Raw genomic sequence first — 14,635 nt, 5'->3', positions numbered from 1 at the left:
TACGATATTTTCCTTTCCGGGAGTGTGCTTGATTACCAGATTATACTCTTGTAACTTGAGTGCCCATCTTATTAACCTTGGGGATAAGTTTTTCCCTGAGTACAATCTAGTTACCGCCGCATGATCAGAATACACTGTTATTGGCGCCCTTCCAAAATAGACTCGGAACTTTTGCACTGCTAACAGAACTGCAAGTGCCTCTCTCTCAGTCGCGGAATAATTTCTTTGTGTTTGATTTAAAGTTCGACTAAAAAATGCCACGGGCTGCTGATTTTGCGAAAGTACCGCTCCTACCGCATAATCCGAAGCATCCGCTGAAATTTCTAAATTCTCATCATTTTCAGGAAATTTCAACACTGGGGATTGCGTTAATGCTTGCTTTAATTTTTCGAAAGCACTATTGGATTCGGCCGTCCACTAGAATCTTGCCTTTTTCCTTTTTAATTTTAACAATGGTTCAACAATAGCTGCAAAATCTTTTATAAAGGACCTATAATATGAACAAAGTCCTAGAAAAGAAGAGAGCTTCTTCGCCGTATTTGGCGGCGGATACTTTTGCACCGCGATTATTTTTGATTCGTCTGTCTCGATTCCTTTGTGAGATATTTTGTAACCTAAGTATTTTAATTCAGGGGCTGCAAATTTGCACTTTTCGACATTAACTTTTAGACCGGCCTCATTTAATAATGAAAACACCTGTCCTTAATCCTGTACATGTTGGTCCAGATTATCACTAGTAATAATGATATCGTCTAAATAGATAAATGTGGACTTTCCAAGAACAGGCCTTAGCACAATGTCCATATATCTCTGAAATGTTGCCGGTGCCCCTGAAAGGCCAAACGGCATACGCAGGAATGCATAAGTGCCAGACTTGTTTATAAAAGTAGTCTTAGGCACATCTTCTGGTCTAACCCCTATTTGAAAATAACCAGTCGTTAAGTCTAAAGTAGTCATGTATTTGGTAGAAGTTATGTTCCTTAGAATTTCTTCGATAATAGGTAACGGATATACCGGATATTTAGTCATGGAGTTTAATTTACGATAGTCAATTGCAAAACGCCACCTTTTTGGATTTGTTACCGGATAGTCATTATTTTTCTTACATAACACAATCAGGCTAGCATAACTACTTGAGATGGGCGTTATGATCTTTTTACGTAACATATCTCTAATGTGCCACTCTATAATTTTTTCTTTATTCTTATCATATCGGTATGGTTTGTGGCGAACTGGCAGTGAATCTCCGGTGTCGATACTATGGTTAGTAACTTGAGTAAATCCTGGAATATCACTAAATAATGAAGCAAATTCACTTACCACTTGTCGAATTTTTTGTTGCTCTTCCTTAGGCAGGTGGTCGAGGTTTAACGTTGGTGGTTCTGTTTTTTCTTCTCGAACTGGTTTCATCGTCAGCTTAAGGATCGCTTCGTTAAAATCCAGCGTTGCTTCTGCCTCTGAAAGAAAGTCTATCCCTAAGATGACATGTGCTTGCAAATTCTTACGATAAAAAACGTAATCTTTACTTGCTCGTCCTTGATACGAACGTATAACGGTAATTTACCTATGCACTTGCATCTTTCTCCCTGCGCAGCTAACACTGTCCTATTATCCGAATTATATATGCGGTGTTTACGGAAATACTTCCTAAAAAAATCTTCTGCCACACAGGAACACTGCGTGCCTGTATCCAGGAGTGCGGTGGCTGGGATGTTATTCACCAGCACTTCAATCTTTGGAAGAGTCAAATTTTTCACCATCACTGTATTTAACTTGAAGGAAGAGGGGTTTTCTTGGCCTTCGGATTTCCGCACCCTCCCGTCAGCAGAAATCCGTTTTAGCTTAAATCTTGTTTCTTCCTTTCCATGCCTTCCTTCTTTTTCCACTGGCCTTCAGACTTTTTTTGTGGCTTACTATTGAACTGTCGACGTTCGCCGGTTGTTTTTGGATACTCGGGTTTCCTTGCCCACTGATTCGCTTTGCTTCCGTAGCCGTGTTCTTGACTTTGCTGTGGTCTTGGCGCACCAAATTGGTTTCGTTGCTCATACTGGCGTCTTCTTTCAATGTCCGCCGTTCTTCTACTTTCTAACTGGATTGCTAGCTCAAATAACTTTTTCAGTGTAGTCGGATTTCTTAATTAAATAAAGTCTTGTACTTGGGGAAGTGACCTCGGCAAAATCACTTGAATTATCTCAGGATCCGGACGGTTTCCATACAAGAGTTTGAAGACGTGAATTTTTCTTAAAATAAAGGTGCAAAGATTTTCGATTCGTTGCTGATATATGCTGATGAGTTCCGTTTCTAATCTTGCACGATCTCTTACGACAGGGAAGGCTTTTATTAAGGCGGTCTTAAAATTTTCGTAAGTATAGGCGGGACTTCCCGCTTGACCCAAGAGGCTTCTGCCTATACATTTGAACCAATTAAGCGCTTGGCCCCTCAAAGCGCTGGTAGCTAAGGTGACTTTCTGGAACTCATGCACTGGATACAGCATGAAGTGGTCATCCAATTTTTCCAAAAAACTGGTTACCGGTGAGTTTCCATTAAATGTTGCTTCTGGTTTCATCGATGCGCGCATGGTCTGGACGATGTAACCAAATCCTTTCAGGGCAGCTGGCATTTCTGGATTCTGAGCCGCTTCTGCAGGCAGCACAGGTTCTTCTTGAAACTCGACCATGTTTATTCTTCTTCGTCGGGCGCCACTATCAGGTTCTGTGTTCCTCCTTACTTGCTTTGGGAACATTAAATGTCCTGACTCGGAACAGGGAGCTTACTAAAGCTATGTTCAATAAATTTGGGAAGTAGACAATACACACAAGAAGGGTATACGAAACCCTTTATTTTTCTCTCTTTACAATGATTTCCGGATTTCGGAATACAGAGACCAACCACTTGTGGTCTGAACGTAAGAATATAAAAATATTAACTAAACTCGAACTAAACTTAACTTTGGATTAATCAAACAAGTGCCTACTCCAAGATTGGCCGTATATTAGCAAAAAGCCGTATGTAGTACAGAGAACTGCTAACACTACGATACGTTTAAAATTATCAAGAGGATTAAACCTCTGGCCTTGAAGGCAACCAGCAACCGAGTAAAACTACTATGGCAAGCGGCCTGCTTCTAATAGCTCCTTCCTCTCTCTTGCTTGGCAAAAAGCCACAACTTAAGTACTTGGCGTTCGCAAGACAAATTTGCATGAATAAGTTAAAGCTTTTAATTCTGGCCGGAAGTAGAAAATAAGAAGTGATAGTAAAGATTTAAAATAAAATAAACGTTAGTAAAACTTAAGATCCTTACAAGTTCATGAATTGTTTCTGGTCGTTTGTAGTTAGTAATAGCTTGAACTCTTTCTGGCAAAGAACGGGAACCCTTAGGTGTAATTAGGTAGCCTAGAAACTCGATTTGTGGAACAGCAAATACAGATTTTGAAACATTAATTCTTAACCCAAATGTATGTAATCTTTCGAAAACTAATTTAAGGTGATTTTCGTGTTCTTCATGGGTACTGGATGCAATGAGTATATCGTCTAAATAGGGAAAAACGAATTCTAATCCTCTAAAGACTTCGTGAATAAATCGTTGGAACGTTGCAGGAGCATTTTTTAAACCGAAACTCATTACATTAAATTCGTATAAACCGAAAGGACTGATGATGGCCGTTTTATATATCTGTCTTCTTCTGCAATGGGAATTTGAAAATAAGCTTTGAATAAATCAATTTTAGAAAAAATATTTGTACCTCTTAAAATATGATGAAAATCTTCAATGCGAGGAATTGGGTATCGATCAGGTATCGTCTGCGCATTCAATCGTCGGTAGTCCCCGCAAGGACGATATGAACCATCCTTTTTCGTAACAAGGTGCAAGAGGCTTGACCACTGGGAGTTTGATGGACGAATTATTAAATTGTCAAGCATAAATTTAAATTCCTCTTTAGCTATAGCTAAGCGTTTTGGATTGAGCTGTCGTTCCTTTGAATAAACGGGTTCACCATCAGTCGTAATAAAATGTTTAACACCATGTTTAATTTGTGTAGGAAAAAGGTTAGGTTTAGAAACTTCGGGATATTTCGACAGTAAATCGAAAATTTTTATGGATTTATTTAATGTGATTACTGCGTAATAAGTGGAAATAGCAGCGACATCACACTGGACACAAATCTGTGTTACGCCATCAATTAATTTTTTCTTATTTACATCGATAAGCAATTTATATTTGTGAAGAAAGTCAGCTCCTAGAATACCTTTTGTGACATCAGCAATTATGAATGGAAACTGAAAATCACGACGTAATCCCAAATTTATGTCATAAGTGGAAATATCTGTGCCATTAGCTGCATACAGTGTGTATTCAGTTTTACATTTATTCTGTGAAGTAGCAGGAATTATGCTTACGTCAGCTCCGCTATCAATAAGAAAGTGCACATTTGATCTTCGGTCATGAACGAATTAACGAAATTTGCGACAATCCTTCATATTTTCTGCAGCAGCGTTTGCCGCTGAACCTACTGCAGATTCGAGTTTTCCTGGTTTTTGGAATCGTTTCTTACCCAAGCACACGGAGGCTGGCATTTCTCTGGAATACATTTTGCTCCAAATCGAAAGTGATAGAAACAAAATTTGCCAGTATAGTCATATCATTTACAAAATCGTGAACGTGAATTACGTAAATCCGAGTCCCTGCGTCTTGAGCGAATGGTTATTTGATCAATTTTTTGTTCAAAAGAGGTAACTCTTTGCGACAAATCATTTGCGGGAACGGAAGGAGCATTAGCACTAAATACTTCTGGTTTCCGATTCATATCACTAATTTTATCTGCCATAGACGCTAACTTGGAATCATCTTCATCACTAACTAATAATATATTTTTTATTGAGTCAGGTAGCTTCTCCACCCATAAAGTTTTGATTAGATTTTCAGACACATCTATAGTAGCAACTGATCTCAATTTCTGCAAAAGTCGGCTTGGTTTCATGTCTCCAAGTTCGATACCAGTAATCAAACGTTTAATCCGTACATTTTCACTTTCTTTGAATAAATGTAATAACCTAATTTTAGCATCCGAATATTTTGTGGCACTATCGTTCGTTATAATGTCCCAAATATTTTCGACGAACTTAGGTTCAAGCTGTGAAACTAAATAATTAAATCTCGTTTCTTCTGAAACGATATTACTAATTCTGAACTGAGCTTCAACTTGAAAAACCATATTTCCGGTTTATCAGTCCAAAAAGGAGGTATTTTTACACTCACCTTATGCAGCTCCGGTAACTGCATCGTATCTTTCATAGCAGTTTCAGAAGAGTCATTTGTTGACATTTCAAAAATTAATCAGGGTCACCACGATGTAGCCTTGGCTGCTAATGTTTAAAATTAATTTATGATTAGGAACAGCATGAATTATAAACAAATAGTTAAGTGTATTGCATTTTATTTTTCAGCTATCGAAATACGACGCTACGAGCAACGTTTTGAAACCAAAACCTAGCAATCATGAATCAGCACTAGAACCAGTTGCCATTCAGCATAAAGAAATTTAAATATAAATATGAACTACTTATTGCCATTCAGCATAAAAAATATAAATATGAATATTAACAAAATATTAAAGTTAGTTTTATAAAATAATTAAACACATGAACAAATATATGAAATAAAAAATAATTATTTCTCATGCAATAACTGGGCCACTACAATATCTAGCACCGGCCCTCAATAAGACTTAAATATATGTGGGAATTTATTTATTCAAAACTCTGATAAGCCTTAATATCATATCATTTACATAATCATTTACAAAATATGTCATATCATTTACAAAATCGTGAACGTGAATTACGTAAATCCGAGTCCCTGCGTCTTGAGCGAATGGTTATTTGATCAATTTTTTGTTCAAAAGAGGTAACTCTTGTGCAAGATTAGCCATATAAAAGTTAAATTCCATAATCGGGGTGAGCGGCAAGTTTGGCGAGAGGTTTTTATTTGGCGAGATTTTAATTTGGTTGTGGTTTCTGGCTGTATGTTTTCTTGTGGGAAACCTAGAGTTTTATTTCGGTAACTGTAAGAGCGCGAATTTAGTGTAGCCAGATTTTTTTTTAAAATTTAATTTTGAAATACTGTGTTTGTTTTAAAAGTTTTACTGTTTAATATTATTGTTATATATGTGTTTAATATTATATTTACATAAATATTTGCAGAAGGTTAAACTGTTGTTGGTGGGAGAAGGTTGGATTTCATATGACATAAGTTTATAATTTATAAATGTTTTCATTTTTTTTTTTTTTTTAATTTTAATTTTTTTTTTTTTTTTTTTTTTTTTTTTTTTTTTTTTTGTTTCTTGCATGTGGCAATTGAAAGATGTGGAATATTTAAAGCTTTGAACGAAAGTTGTTTAGTGTGTTGAATTCCACGACGATATTAACTTGAATATTTTAGTTAGTTTATGATGCTGAATACGCGTAATTTGCTATTATGTTTACATTTAAAACTTACTTCGCAGTGCTCTGATCTGATAAGTGTATTCATTTATTTACTCAATAATTATTTACAAAAATTGTCCATTCTACTATTTTATGATGAATTAAATATGCAGTGTCTCACAAAAGTGATGGGACACTTGTGCTTTACAAAAGGAAATTGTAATAAAATAAATTAAAAAACATGTAAACATTTTTTGTGGGTGTGTTTCATACGTAAATTTAGTAACAATTATTACATAACATACATTTTCTCAAAATATTAAAATATTAATTTAATAAAAATACAATTGTTTAGAACGGAGCAAAAAATGGCTCACATAAGTGATGGGACACCATTAGATACTACTATATACTATAATAAAAATATTTTTGGGGTTTTTATTTTTAGTCAAAAGCAATTGGCAATAATTTATAAAATCGTCTGTAGTATTTCTCTCCAGTTTGTTTTGGAATTTTTGTGTTTTTTAGCTCTGTGCAGCCATGAATGCTAAACGAAAAGAAACTTTGCCTGAAATTCAAAAATTAATTATTAATTTGCATATTGCACGTGGAAAATCTATTAGAGAAACTGCTGAAACAGTTAACATGAGTCATTCAACAGTTTTCAATATCATAAAACGATATAAAAAGAATCATATGATTCAGGATAAAAGAAGACCTGGCCGACCATCAAAGCTATCCAATGGAATAAAGCGAATTATTGTTCAAAATATTAAAAAAAAAATCCAAGAATGAGTGCTCCTAAAGTTGCTGCTGATTTACAAGCATTATATGGAGTAATTGTTAATCCTGAGACTATTAGAAGAGTAATTCGATCTGCTGGATATCACGGTAGAGCAGCCAGGAAAAAATTCTTCGTAAGTGAAAAGAATAGAAAACTCAGACTGGCTTCTGCAAAATCCAACATAAATAAGAACTCTGATTACTGGAATGAAGTTATATTTGCTGATGAGAGTAAATTTAATATCTTTGGTTCTGACGGTAGAATCTTGGTGTAGAGAAAACCCAGGAAAGAATTTCGCAAACAGAACTTGGTGCCAACAGTAAAACATGGTGGAGGAGGAGTTATGGTATGAGGGTGTATGTCGTCCGCTGGAGTTGGTAATCTTGTTTTAATTGACAGTATAATGGATCAGTACAAGTATATTGACATTTTAAATCAAAATTTGAAAACTTCATCACGAAGATTGATCCTTCATAACGATTTTAAATTCTACCAGGACAATGACCCTAAGCACACTGCTTTGAACGTTAGACTCTGGCTGCTGTATAACTGTCCTGAAATAATAAAAACACCACCACAATCTCCAGAATTAAATCCCATACAGAATATTTGGCAAGAATTGGAATCAAGAATTCGCAAACACACCATTTCTTCAAAACAACAATCAAAATCATTGCTTCAAGAAGAATGGGGTAAAATCACTCCAGAAATCACAAAAAAATTAGTCAAATCCATCCCAAGAAGATTAAATCACGTTTTAAAAGTAAAAGGAAATCCAACAAAATATTAAAACATTTTAAATTAAAGTAAAATTTTTGGATAAATATTTGATGGAAAAGTAAGTGTCCCATCACTTATGTGAGCAGCGGCCGAGCGGTAAAGTCGCTGAACACTGGTAGTTCGGTCCGAGGTTCGAATCCCGCGAACGGGCTGGCTGCATGGGCGTGTTCGTGGTTTTCCCCATGTGTAACGTGTATACGAGCCAGTTTCCCTTAGAAAGTCCTCCACGAAGGCATCCCTCTCCTTAGGCAGATAGCCCTCGAGGCTTTGCCAAAATCACACACACACACACTTATGTGAGCCATTTTTTGCTCCGTTCTAAACAATTGTATTTTTATTAAGTTACTATTTTAATATTTTGAGAAAATGTATGTTATGTAATAATTGTTACTAAATTTAAGTATGAAACACACCCACAAAAAAATTTTTACATGTTTTTTAATTTATTTTACTACAGTTTCCTTTCGTAAAGCGCAAGTGTCCCATCACTTTTGTGAGACACTGTATATAGGACTATGCTTTTACTTGCAAAGCTGTTAGACTTTGTTTTACTCATCTAGTATTTTATCATCTCATTTTACTATTTTGTTTACATAAAATAACGGTGTTTCACTACTGCAAAACTTAAAAGTTACTATTCTGTTTACATTTAAAAATCACATTTTAGTGCTTTCATTTAGTGCGCCTAAAAAATTCGCCAAATATTGAAGGCCAAAATAGTTGGGCGCCAACTTACCCCGCTTATGGAATTTTAGCCGACATAAGTATAATAGATAACTAAACGAATACAATTCAGGCTTAATTGTCTCAGTGCGCGATAGAAGCAAGATAAAATTTAACGGAACAACTTATCGTTAGTCGCCAAACTCATGATGCATAGCCAAATATGTATAGTGAAGGACAGCTAAATTTGATGATGATAGCCGCTGATTTTAAAGGTTTTCGGATATAGCAAAACAAAGGTGAAATTTTCCCAGTTAACGGATTTTGTAAATAAATATGGAAAAGCGGTAATAAATGAAGATGATATAAAAGAAGTTTCTCATTGTGATGATAGTGCTTCTCAATCATCAATCAATTAATCAATGACAAAATCTGTAGTGTGATTCTATATCCAGAAAATTACCACTACCTATAGTGAAGAAAGTGACGGAGAAGTTACTGAAAACGAGAAAATTTCGATTGACAAGTTAGTCGGAATTCTCGAAGCAGCAGTTACAGGACTTCAACAATGTAACTAAACAAGAGATTATGCCTGTCTACAGAATTAAAGAGAAAGTATGAGCACAAAAAACGGAGCAACTTAAACAACTTACATTGAAAGGTATGTTTAATAAGGTAAATAAATAAATAAAGCTTTTTTTTTTTTTTTTTTTTTTTTTTTTTTTTTTTGTAAATTTTGATACCCTTTAGATCATAAATACTTCATTATTTCATAAATCACGATTTCGTATTTTTAATTTTATAATTTCAACATGCCATCTTACTAGATTTAAACTCAGGATCTAAAATCCGGAAAAATCCGAAATTGCCGAAGTCCCGACGAGTCCGGATTTCGGACTTTGTACTGTATTTGTATTAACAACTTTTGTGATTTTATGATTCTTCAAAAATTCCCGGCATCTCCTCCTTCATAATTGATATTTTCAGTGATCCTCTAACCTCAATCCACTCGCGACTTCAAAATAACATCTTTCCTCGTCAATCACTCATCTCATATCAAATTACAGCAACGAACTAAATTATATTATCACACACACGTGTACATTATCTTCTACATTTTCTTGTAAACTTTTAGTTTCCAATGATTAATTAAATCATACACAAAAACAATGGACAGTAAATAACTCGTAACCTCCGCCAATCTAACTAGTAGTATCAAAATAATTACATTTTTGAAGATCTAGATTTAGATCATAAGTTTAAATACATGAGAAAGGAAAAAATATGTATTGGGCTTACAAACTGAAGATTTAAATACGTAAAACATTTATGTTATATTTCTGTCGTCAAACGTAAAAAACAACTAGTTTACAAAGAACATTCCTAAGCAACGCCCAGTCAATGTGCCAAGAAATTATGCACAATATAAAGTACGAATCCCTATTTTATGCTTCGATGTTTGAACTTTGAAGGTAATGCCTATGATTATCAGAAACAACTGACACAGAAATTAACTGCTATGCTTGTCTCACTGCTATATTTACTTGGAATCTTGTTGACAATATGTAAAGAATATTACATTATACCACTCTTAGATTGAATTGGGGCCTATAATCATGTTCGCAGGTAACGAGTCCAGTGACAAAAATTTTCTTGATTCTAAAATACGTTTGGTAACAATGGCCGACATCTTCAGTTACATGTTTAGAGAAAGTTTGTATTACTGCAAAGGAAGTGCAATATAAGGCCATCGATGTACGAGTTCAAAAAGATTGAGTACATCCAGTTCTTCATATATTGTATCACCAAAGGTTATAATCATGTTCGTAGTTAACGAGTCCAGTGACGAAGATTTTACTGATTCTAAAATACGTCGGGTGACATGACCGACAATTACCGGATCAGGTACATGTCTGGAGAAGGTTAGTATTACTGGAGAGGAGGTGCAATGTAAGGCCATCGATGTATTACAAAAGATTGAGTCCACCCAATTCCTCAAATGCTGTATCACCAAAGGTTGGCCTGTAAGTGTGTAAGAGTGTGTAAGACTGTAAGTGCCAAACTTGTGCATTTCAAATTGCAAAACTTGCTTTAAAGAACATAAATATGCTCCGGTAATATTTTATATGCTGCAAGATCATCTTGCCTCAATATCCGTGAGCATGTCTAGAGTAGGCTCGAGGATAGATTTGGAAAACATTTTTCTCTTTTACCATAGCGGAATGAAACAATCACTGTTTTTACTTCTTTGCACGAAGTAAAAAGGAAGTATTGTAATCGCGAAATGTTTCAGGCATCATATTTCAACGAAAACATTCATTTTGACTGCCATCGAATGCAATTTAACGATGTTTTTGCGTGACATCCCTACGTAAGGACAGAATAAAGGACTCTTTTTCCCCAAAACAATTATAAAACTGCTTTAAAATGAATTCTGAAGAGAGAATTTTTTGTGGCGTCTGTACAAACGTATTACGTACGGATATATCTCGCATAACTCAAAAACGAGTAGCCTCAGAACGTTAAAATTTTGTATATAGGACTGCTATAACATGTAGATGTGCACCTCATATTTTGGTTGCAATCAGCCGCACCAAACGTATATAAATATATTTATACAAAGTTAAAAGAAAATTCTTAGTTCGTACGCCAAAAAGTTGCTTAGATACTGCGGTTCCGTGAAAATATTAACATAAGTAAAATAAAGTGCAATGAAATGTGTAATAAAGATTAATTAAACAATATAAATACCAGAATTTTTACAAACAAAATTCAATACTAATTGTAAGCAATATGCTAATCAAAGTAAGACATATTTTAAACATTAGAATTAAAGTGCGACAAATGACTTAAGTAAAAGTACATAAACAAGGAAGCGGTAAATGGAAGATTAGCCCAATTCGAATCTCATTCTCTTCAGGGGAAATTATTTTTAATGATTTTCGAATCCAGATAACTCCATATCGAGTTTCGCCGAAACAGTCAATTGAAACTGTATACAAAACACTTTTTAGAAATTAATTGAAAAAACTCCGCTATAAACTTTCGTCTTAATTCTCTGTTCCAATTTCCTGACGAGTCCGCTTGAAGAAACACATTAAGGTATTATAATAGCTATAGATAATGGACTGGTAATGCCAATATACAAAATAAAATAAATAGCGATTTTCTATTAGTCAAACTATACAAGATTTTATACCTACTAGCTTATAGAGTTTAAACTTTGCGAAAGTACCAAATATTAAATTTAAAATTAAAATTTAAGATTATAATAAAACAAATAAATTTTTTTGTAAGGGTGTTGCTAAGACCAAAAAACAATTAAAGGGAAAAAAATATTTTTTTTTAAAAATCAGACCTGGATCGTCGATGTCTTCAATGCCTTAGCGATGCAAACTCAAAGGGGGTGAAAGCCTCGAGCAAGTAAGCTTCTAACCAACTACCAGTATGATGTAAAAAGGAGAAGAAACGTCATGAGGAAGCATTTTTTGCTTTAAAAATTATTGAATTATGTTGTTCTTATCTTCTGGTTAATGTTTTTATGCCTTTAGGAAATCTGCAAGCAATATTTGTAGAATTATCAACAATTTAAAAACTGTTTAAGTGCGATTAAGCCTAATTTTTAGATAACATGGCGGACATGTTTATTTATATTTGAAACAGCAGAATAGTAGATTTGTTTCCAATCTAGAGAGACTAAGCCACGCAACAACAAAGATAACGCCTTCATTTATTATTGCGAATTAAATTATGCTTAATCTTTTCTGGAATGTTTTCGAGGAAATAAGTGTTTAAGATTTACTTCGTAATTTTTAATATAGATATTTTGAGATTTTACGTATCTTTGCCTTGTCGCAAGTGAGAACTGAACTAATTGAATGGGAAATACTGAATCGTCTGTGACAACTATTTCTTTTTTGTTTTGTTTGCTTAATTTCTTTTATACATCGTTCTAGATTTCTTATAGTATTTGAAGAGAACATGTGGCAACCATTAGATAATTCTTCAAATGATATAAATTTTGTGCATTCTGAGTTATAATATGAACGAAATATAACGCTGTTAAATGAACCTATGTCCAGAGTGTCGCTATGGTAAGCAAATATAGTGAATTTTAAAGAGTGCATTTATTCTATTGTGGTTTATGCGCTATGGATGAAGTAGGTTTAATTCAATCCAATAAGTTTAAATGAAATGCAAGAAAAAATGCGTATAATTTAATATTCCGTACAAGGAAGTCGTGGTGTACACATCAGATTTTTTTTAATAGGAATGGTTAAAATTACCTCTGGTGGCTGTACATTAACTGTATACGACATTTCCAAAAGGTACAGCTGTAATAGTGGTTTTCAAAAGAAAGAGTACCCCGTTTTAATGTAGTATTGTAATTCATTAATGAATATCGGCTTGAATCTACTGAACCTTAGTTTACTTCATAATTCAATAATGTTGTGCACAATGCTCTGAAATCACATGTTTTAATTATAACACGTGCATTTATCTTTAAAAGTGACACAATGAAAAAGTTGGGTTTTAAAATTTGGAGCTGAATGGTTTTCGGGTTCTTTTATTCAACGTGATTTTTCTTTATCAGAATACGCTCTACCATTGTGGTTGGAAGTTTTAACTGTGTTGTTTATTTCAGTGCAGTAGCACATTTATTGCAAAGCTTCAAAGTAAAATAAAAGTATTCTCCATTTGGAAAGCCTTGAATAATTATAATAAACTAAAATGTATTTGAAATTATTTTAGTTTATGATGGAATATTTTACAATATGTACTACACTGCATTGCTCGAGTATTCTTTTGCGAAATGATATATTTTAGATTTTTCTCTTGAAATACACTTAGATTTTTCTTTCTTCTCATTCTTAATATTTTTTTTTTAAATTCAGGTATCATGTTTCCGCCCTGTCTTGTGTCGCCGATTATGCAGCTTCAAAGTGCAATAGTCTTGCCCGGGATGTTACCATGGAAATTGCTCGAAGATCATATATGGTCGCGGATGAATGCCCTTCAGAAGTCATGGAACATCTTTTAATCATGTTACATAAATTGGATTTGAATGAATCTTTAAAGAGTCAAATGATAAGCACTACGGAAGACCTTATAGCATAAAAATCTGAAACAAAAGAATTAATTCCTGTGTGATGACTTCCTGTGTATGACTAGAATTTGTTATGAAATTTTAATATCAGTCTGGAAACTTTTCTTTAAATTACATTTAAAGTTCATTTACTTAATATATGCATAGACGATTTTAAATATTTAGCAATTATTACCATATTGTGGATGGATATATGTTTTTGGTGAACACATAGAAATAAATCATGAAATAGGATGCCTAAACACTCTTTCGTTAGTTTTCGAATTTTAAACTTACTAATTTTTTATGAAATAAAAATGCATTGTGTTTACCCATTGATGTATAAGTTTGCAAAATATGGGTGTTAATTCATTTACTACATAAATAAATCGGTGTCTTTAATTTATAAGTAAAAACTACGGGCTGCGGACTCGTAGGCCGGTAACTGTTGAAGTGCACGGTTATCAGTCTGTTCAATTTTGAGGAATAAATTTTGACTTAGTTTTCCAATAACAACGTCTATGGGTTTAATGTTAAGATCCGAATGAATCACATCAGTACGGATATAATAGGCTGCATTAAGGACTAAACGCAGGGTCTTACTTTGGAAGCCTTGAAGTTTTTTATGTATGTTTTTGCAGCTGTACCCCAGATAATGCAAGCATACAAAAATATTGGTCGAATGATGGAAGTACAGAGAAGAGCTTTGTTTTTGATTATCAGAGGGCTCTTTCGGCCTAGAAGGAAGTAAAGTTGGGTTCTGACTGTCTTTCGCTTTATTGAGTGTATAATCAATATGAAGAAGCCAGATTAATTTGGAATCAAGTATCACTTCTAGATATATATGAATTTCACCAGGGGACATAGTCATGGAAGAACTTTATATTAATGGTAGGGTA

The 14,635-nt window shown here is 34.1% G+C and overlaps 1 protein-coding gene across 2 annotated transcripts in view; it reads left to right on the top strand.

Annotated features, from left to right (window-relative positions):
* LOC118198560 (uncharacterized) overlaps positions 1-13,999 on the top strand; it is a 47,498-nt gene extending 33,499 nt beyond the window's left edge. For both annotated transcript variants that reach the window (XM_085820606.1, XM_085820607.1), the window contains exon 5: positions 13,546-13,999. In XM_085820606.1, coding sequence (XP_085676732.1) covers positions 13,546-13,768 — 223 coding nt within the window. In that variant the 3' untranslated portion in view covers positions 13,769-13,999. The remainder of the gene's footprint in view (positions 1-13,545) is intronic.
* The last annotated feature ends 636 nt before the right edge of the window (positions 14,000-14,635 follow it).

The sequence above is a fragment of the Stegodyphus dumicola genome, chromosome 7, assembly GCF_044657685.1.
Source record: "Stegodyphus dumicola isolate Sdum_Otavi_A_Nest chromosome 7, ASM4465768v1".
Taxonomy (NCBI): Eukaryota; Metazoa; Arthropoda; class Arachnida; order Araneae; family Eresidae; genus Stegodyphus; species Stegodyphus dumicola.
This window is presented reverse-complemented; position numbering and strand designations above follow the sequence as displayed.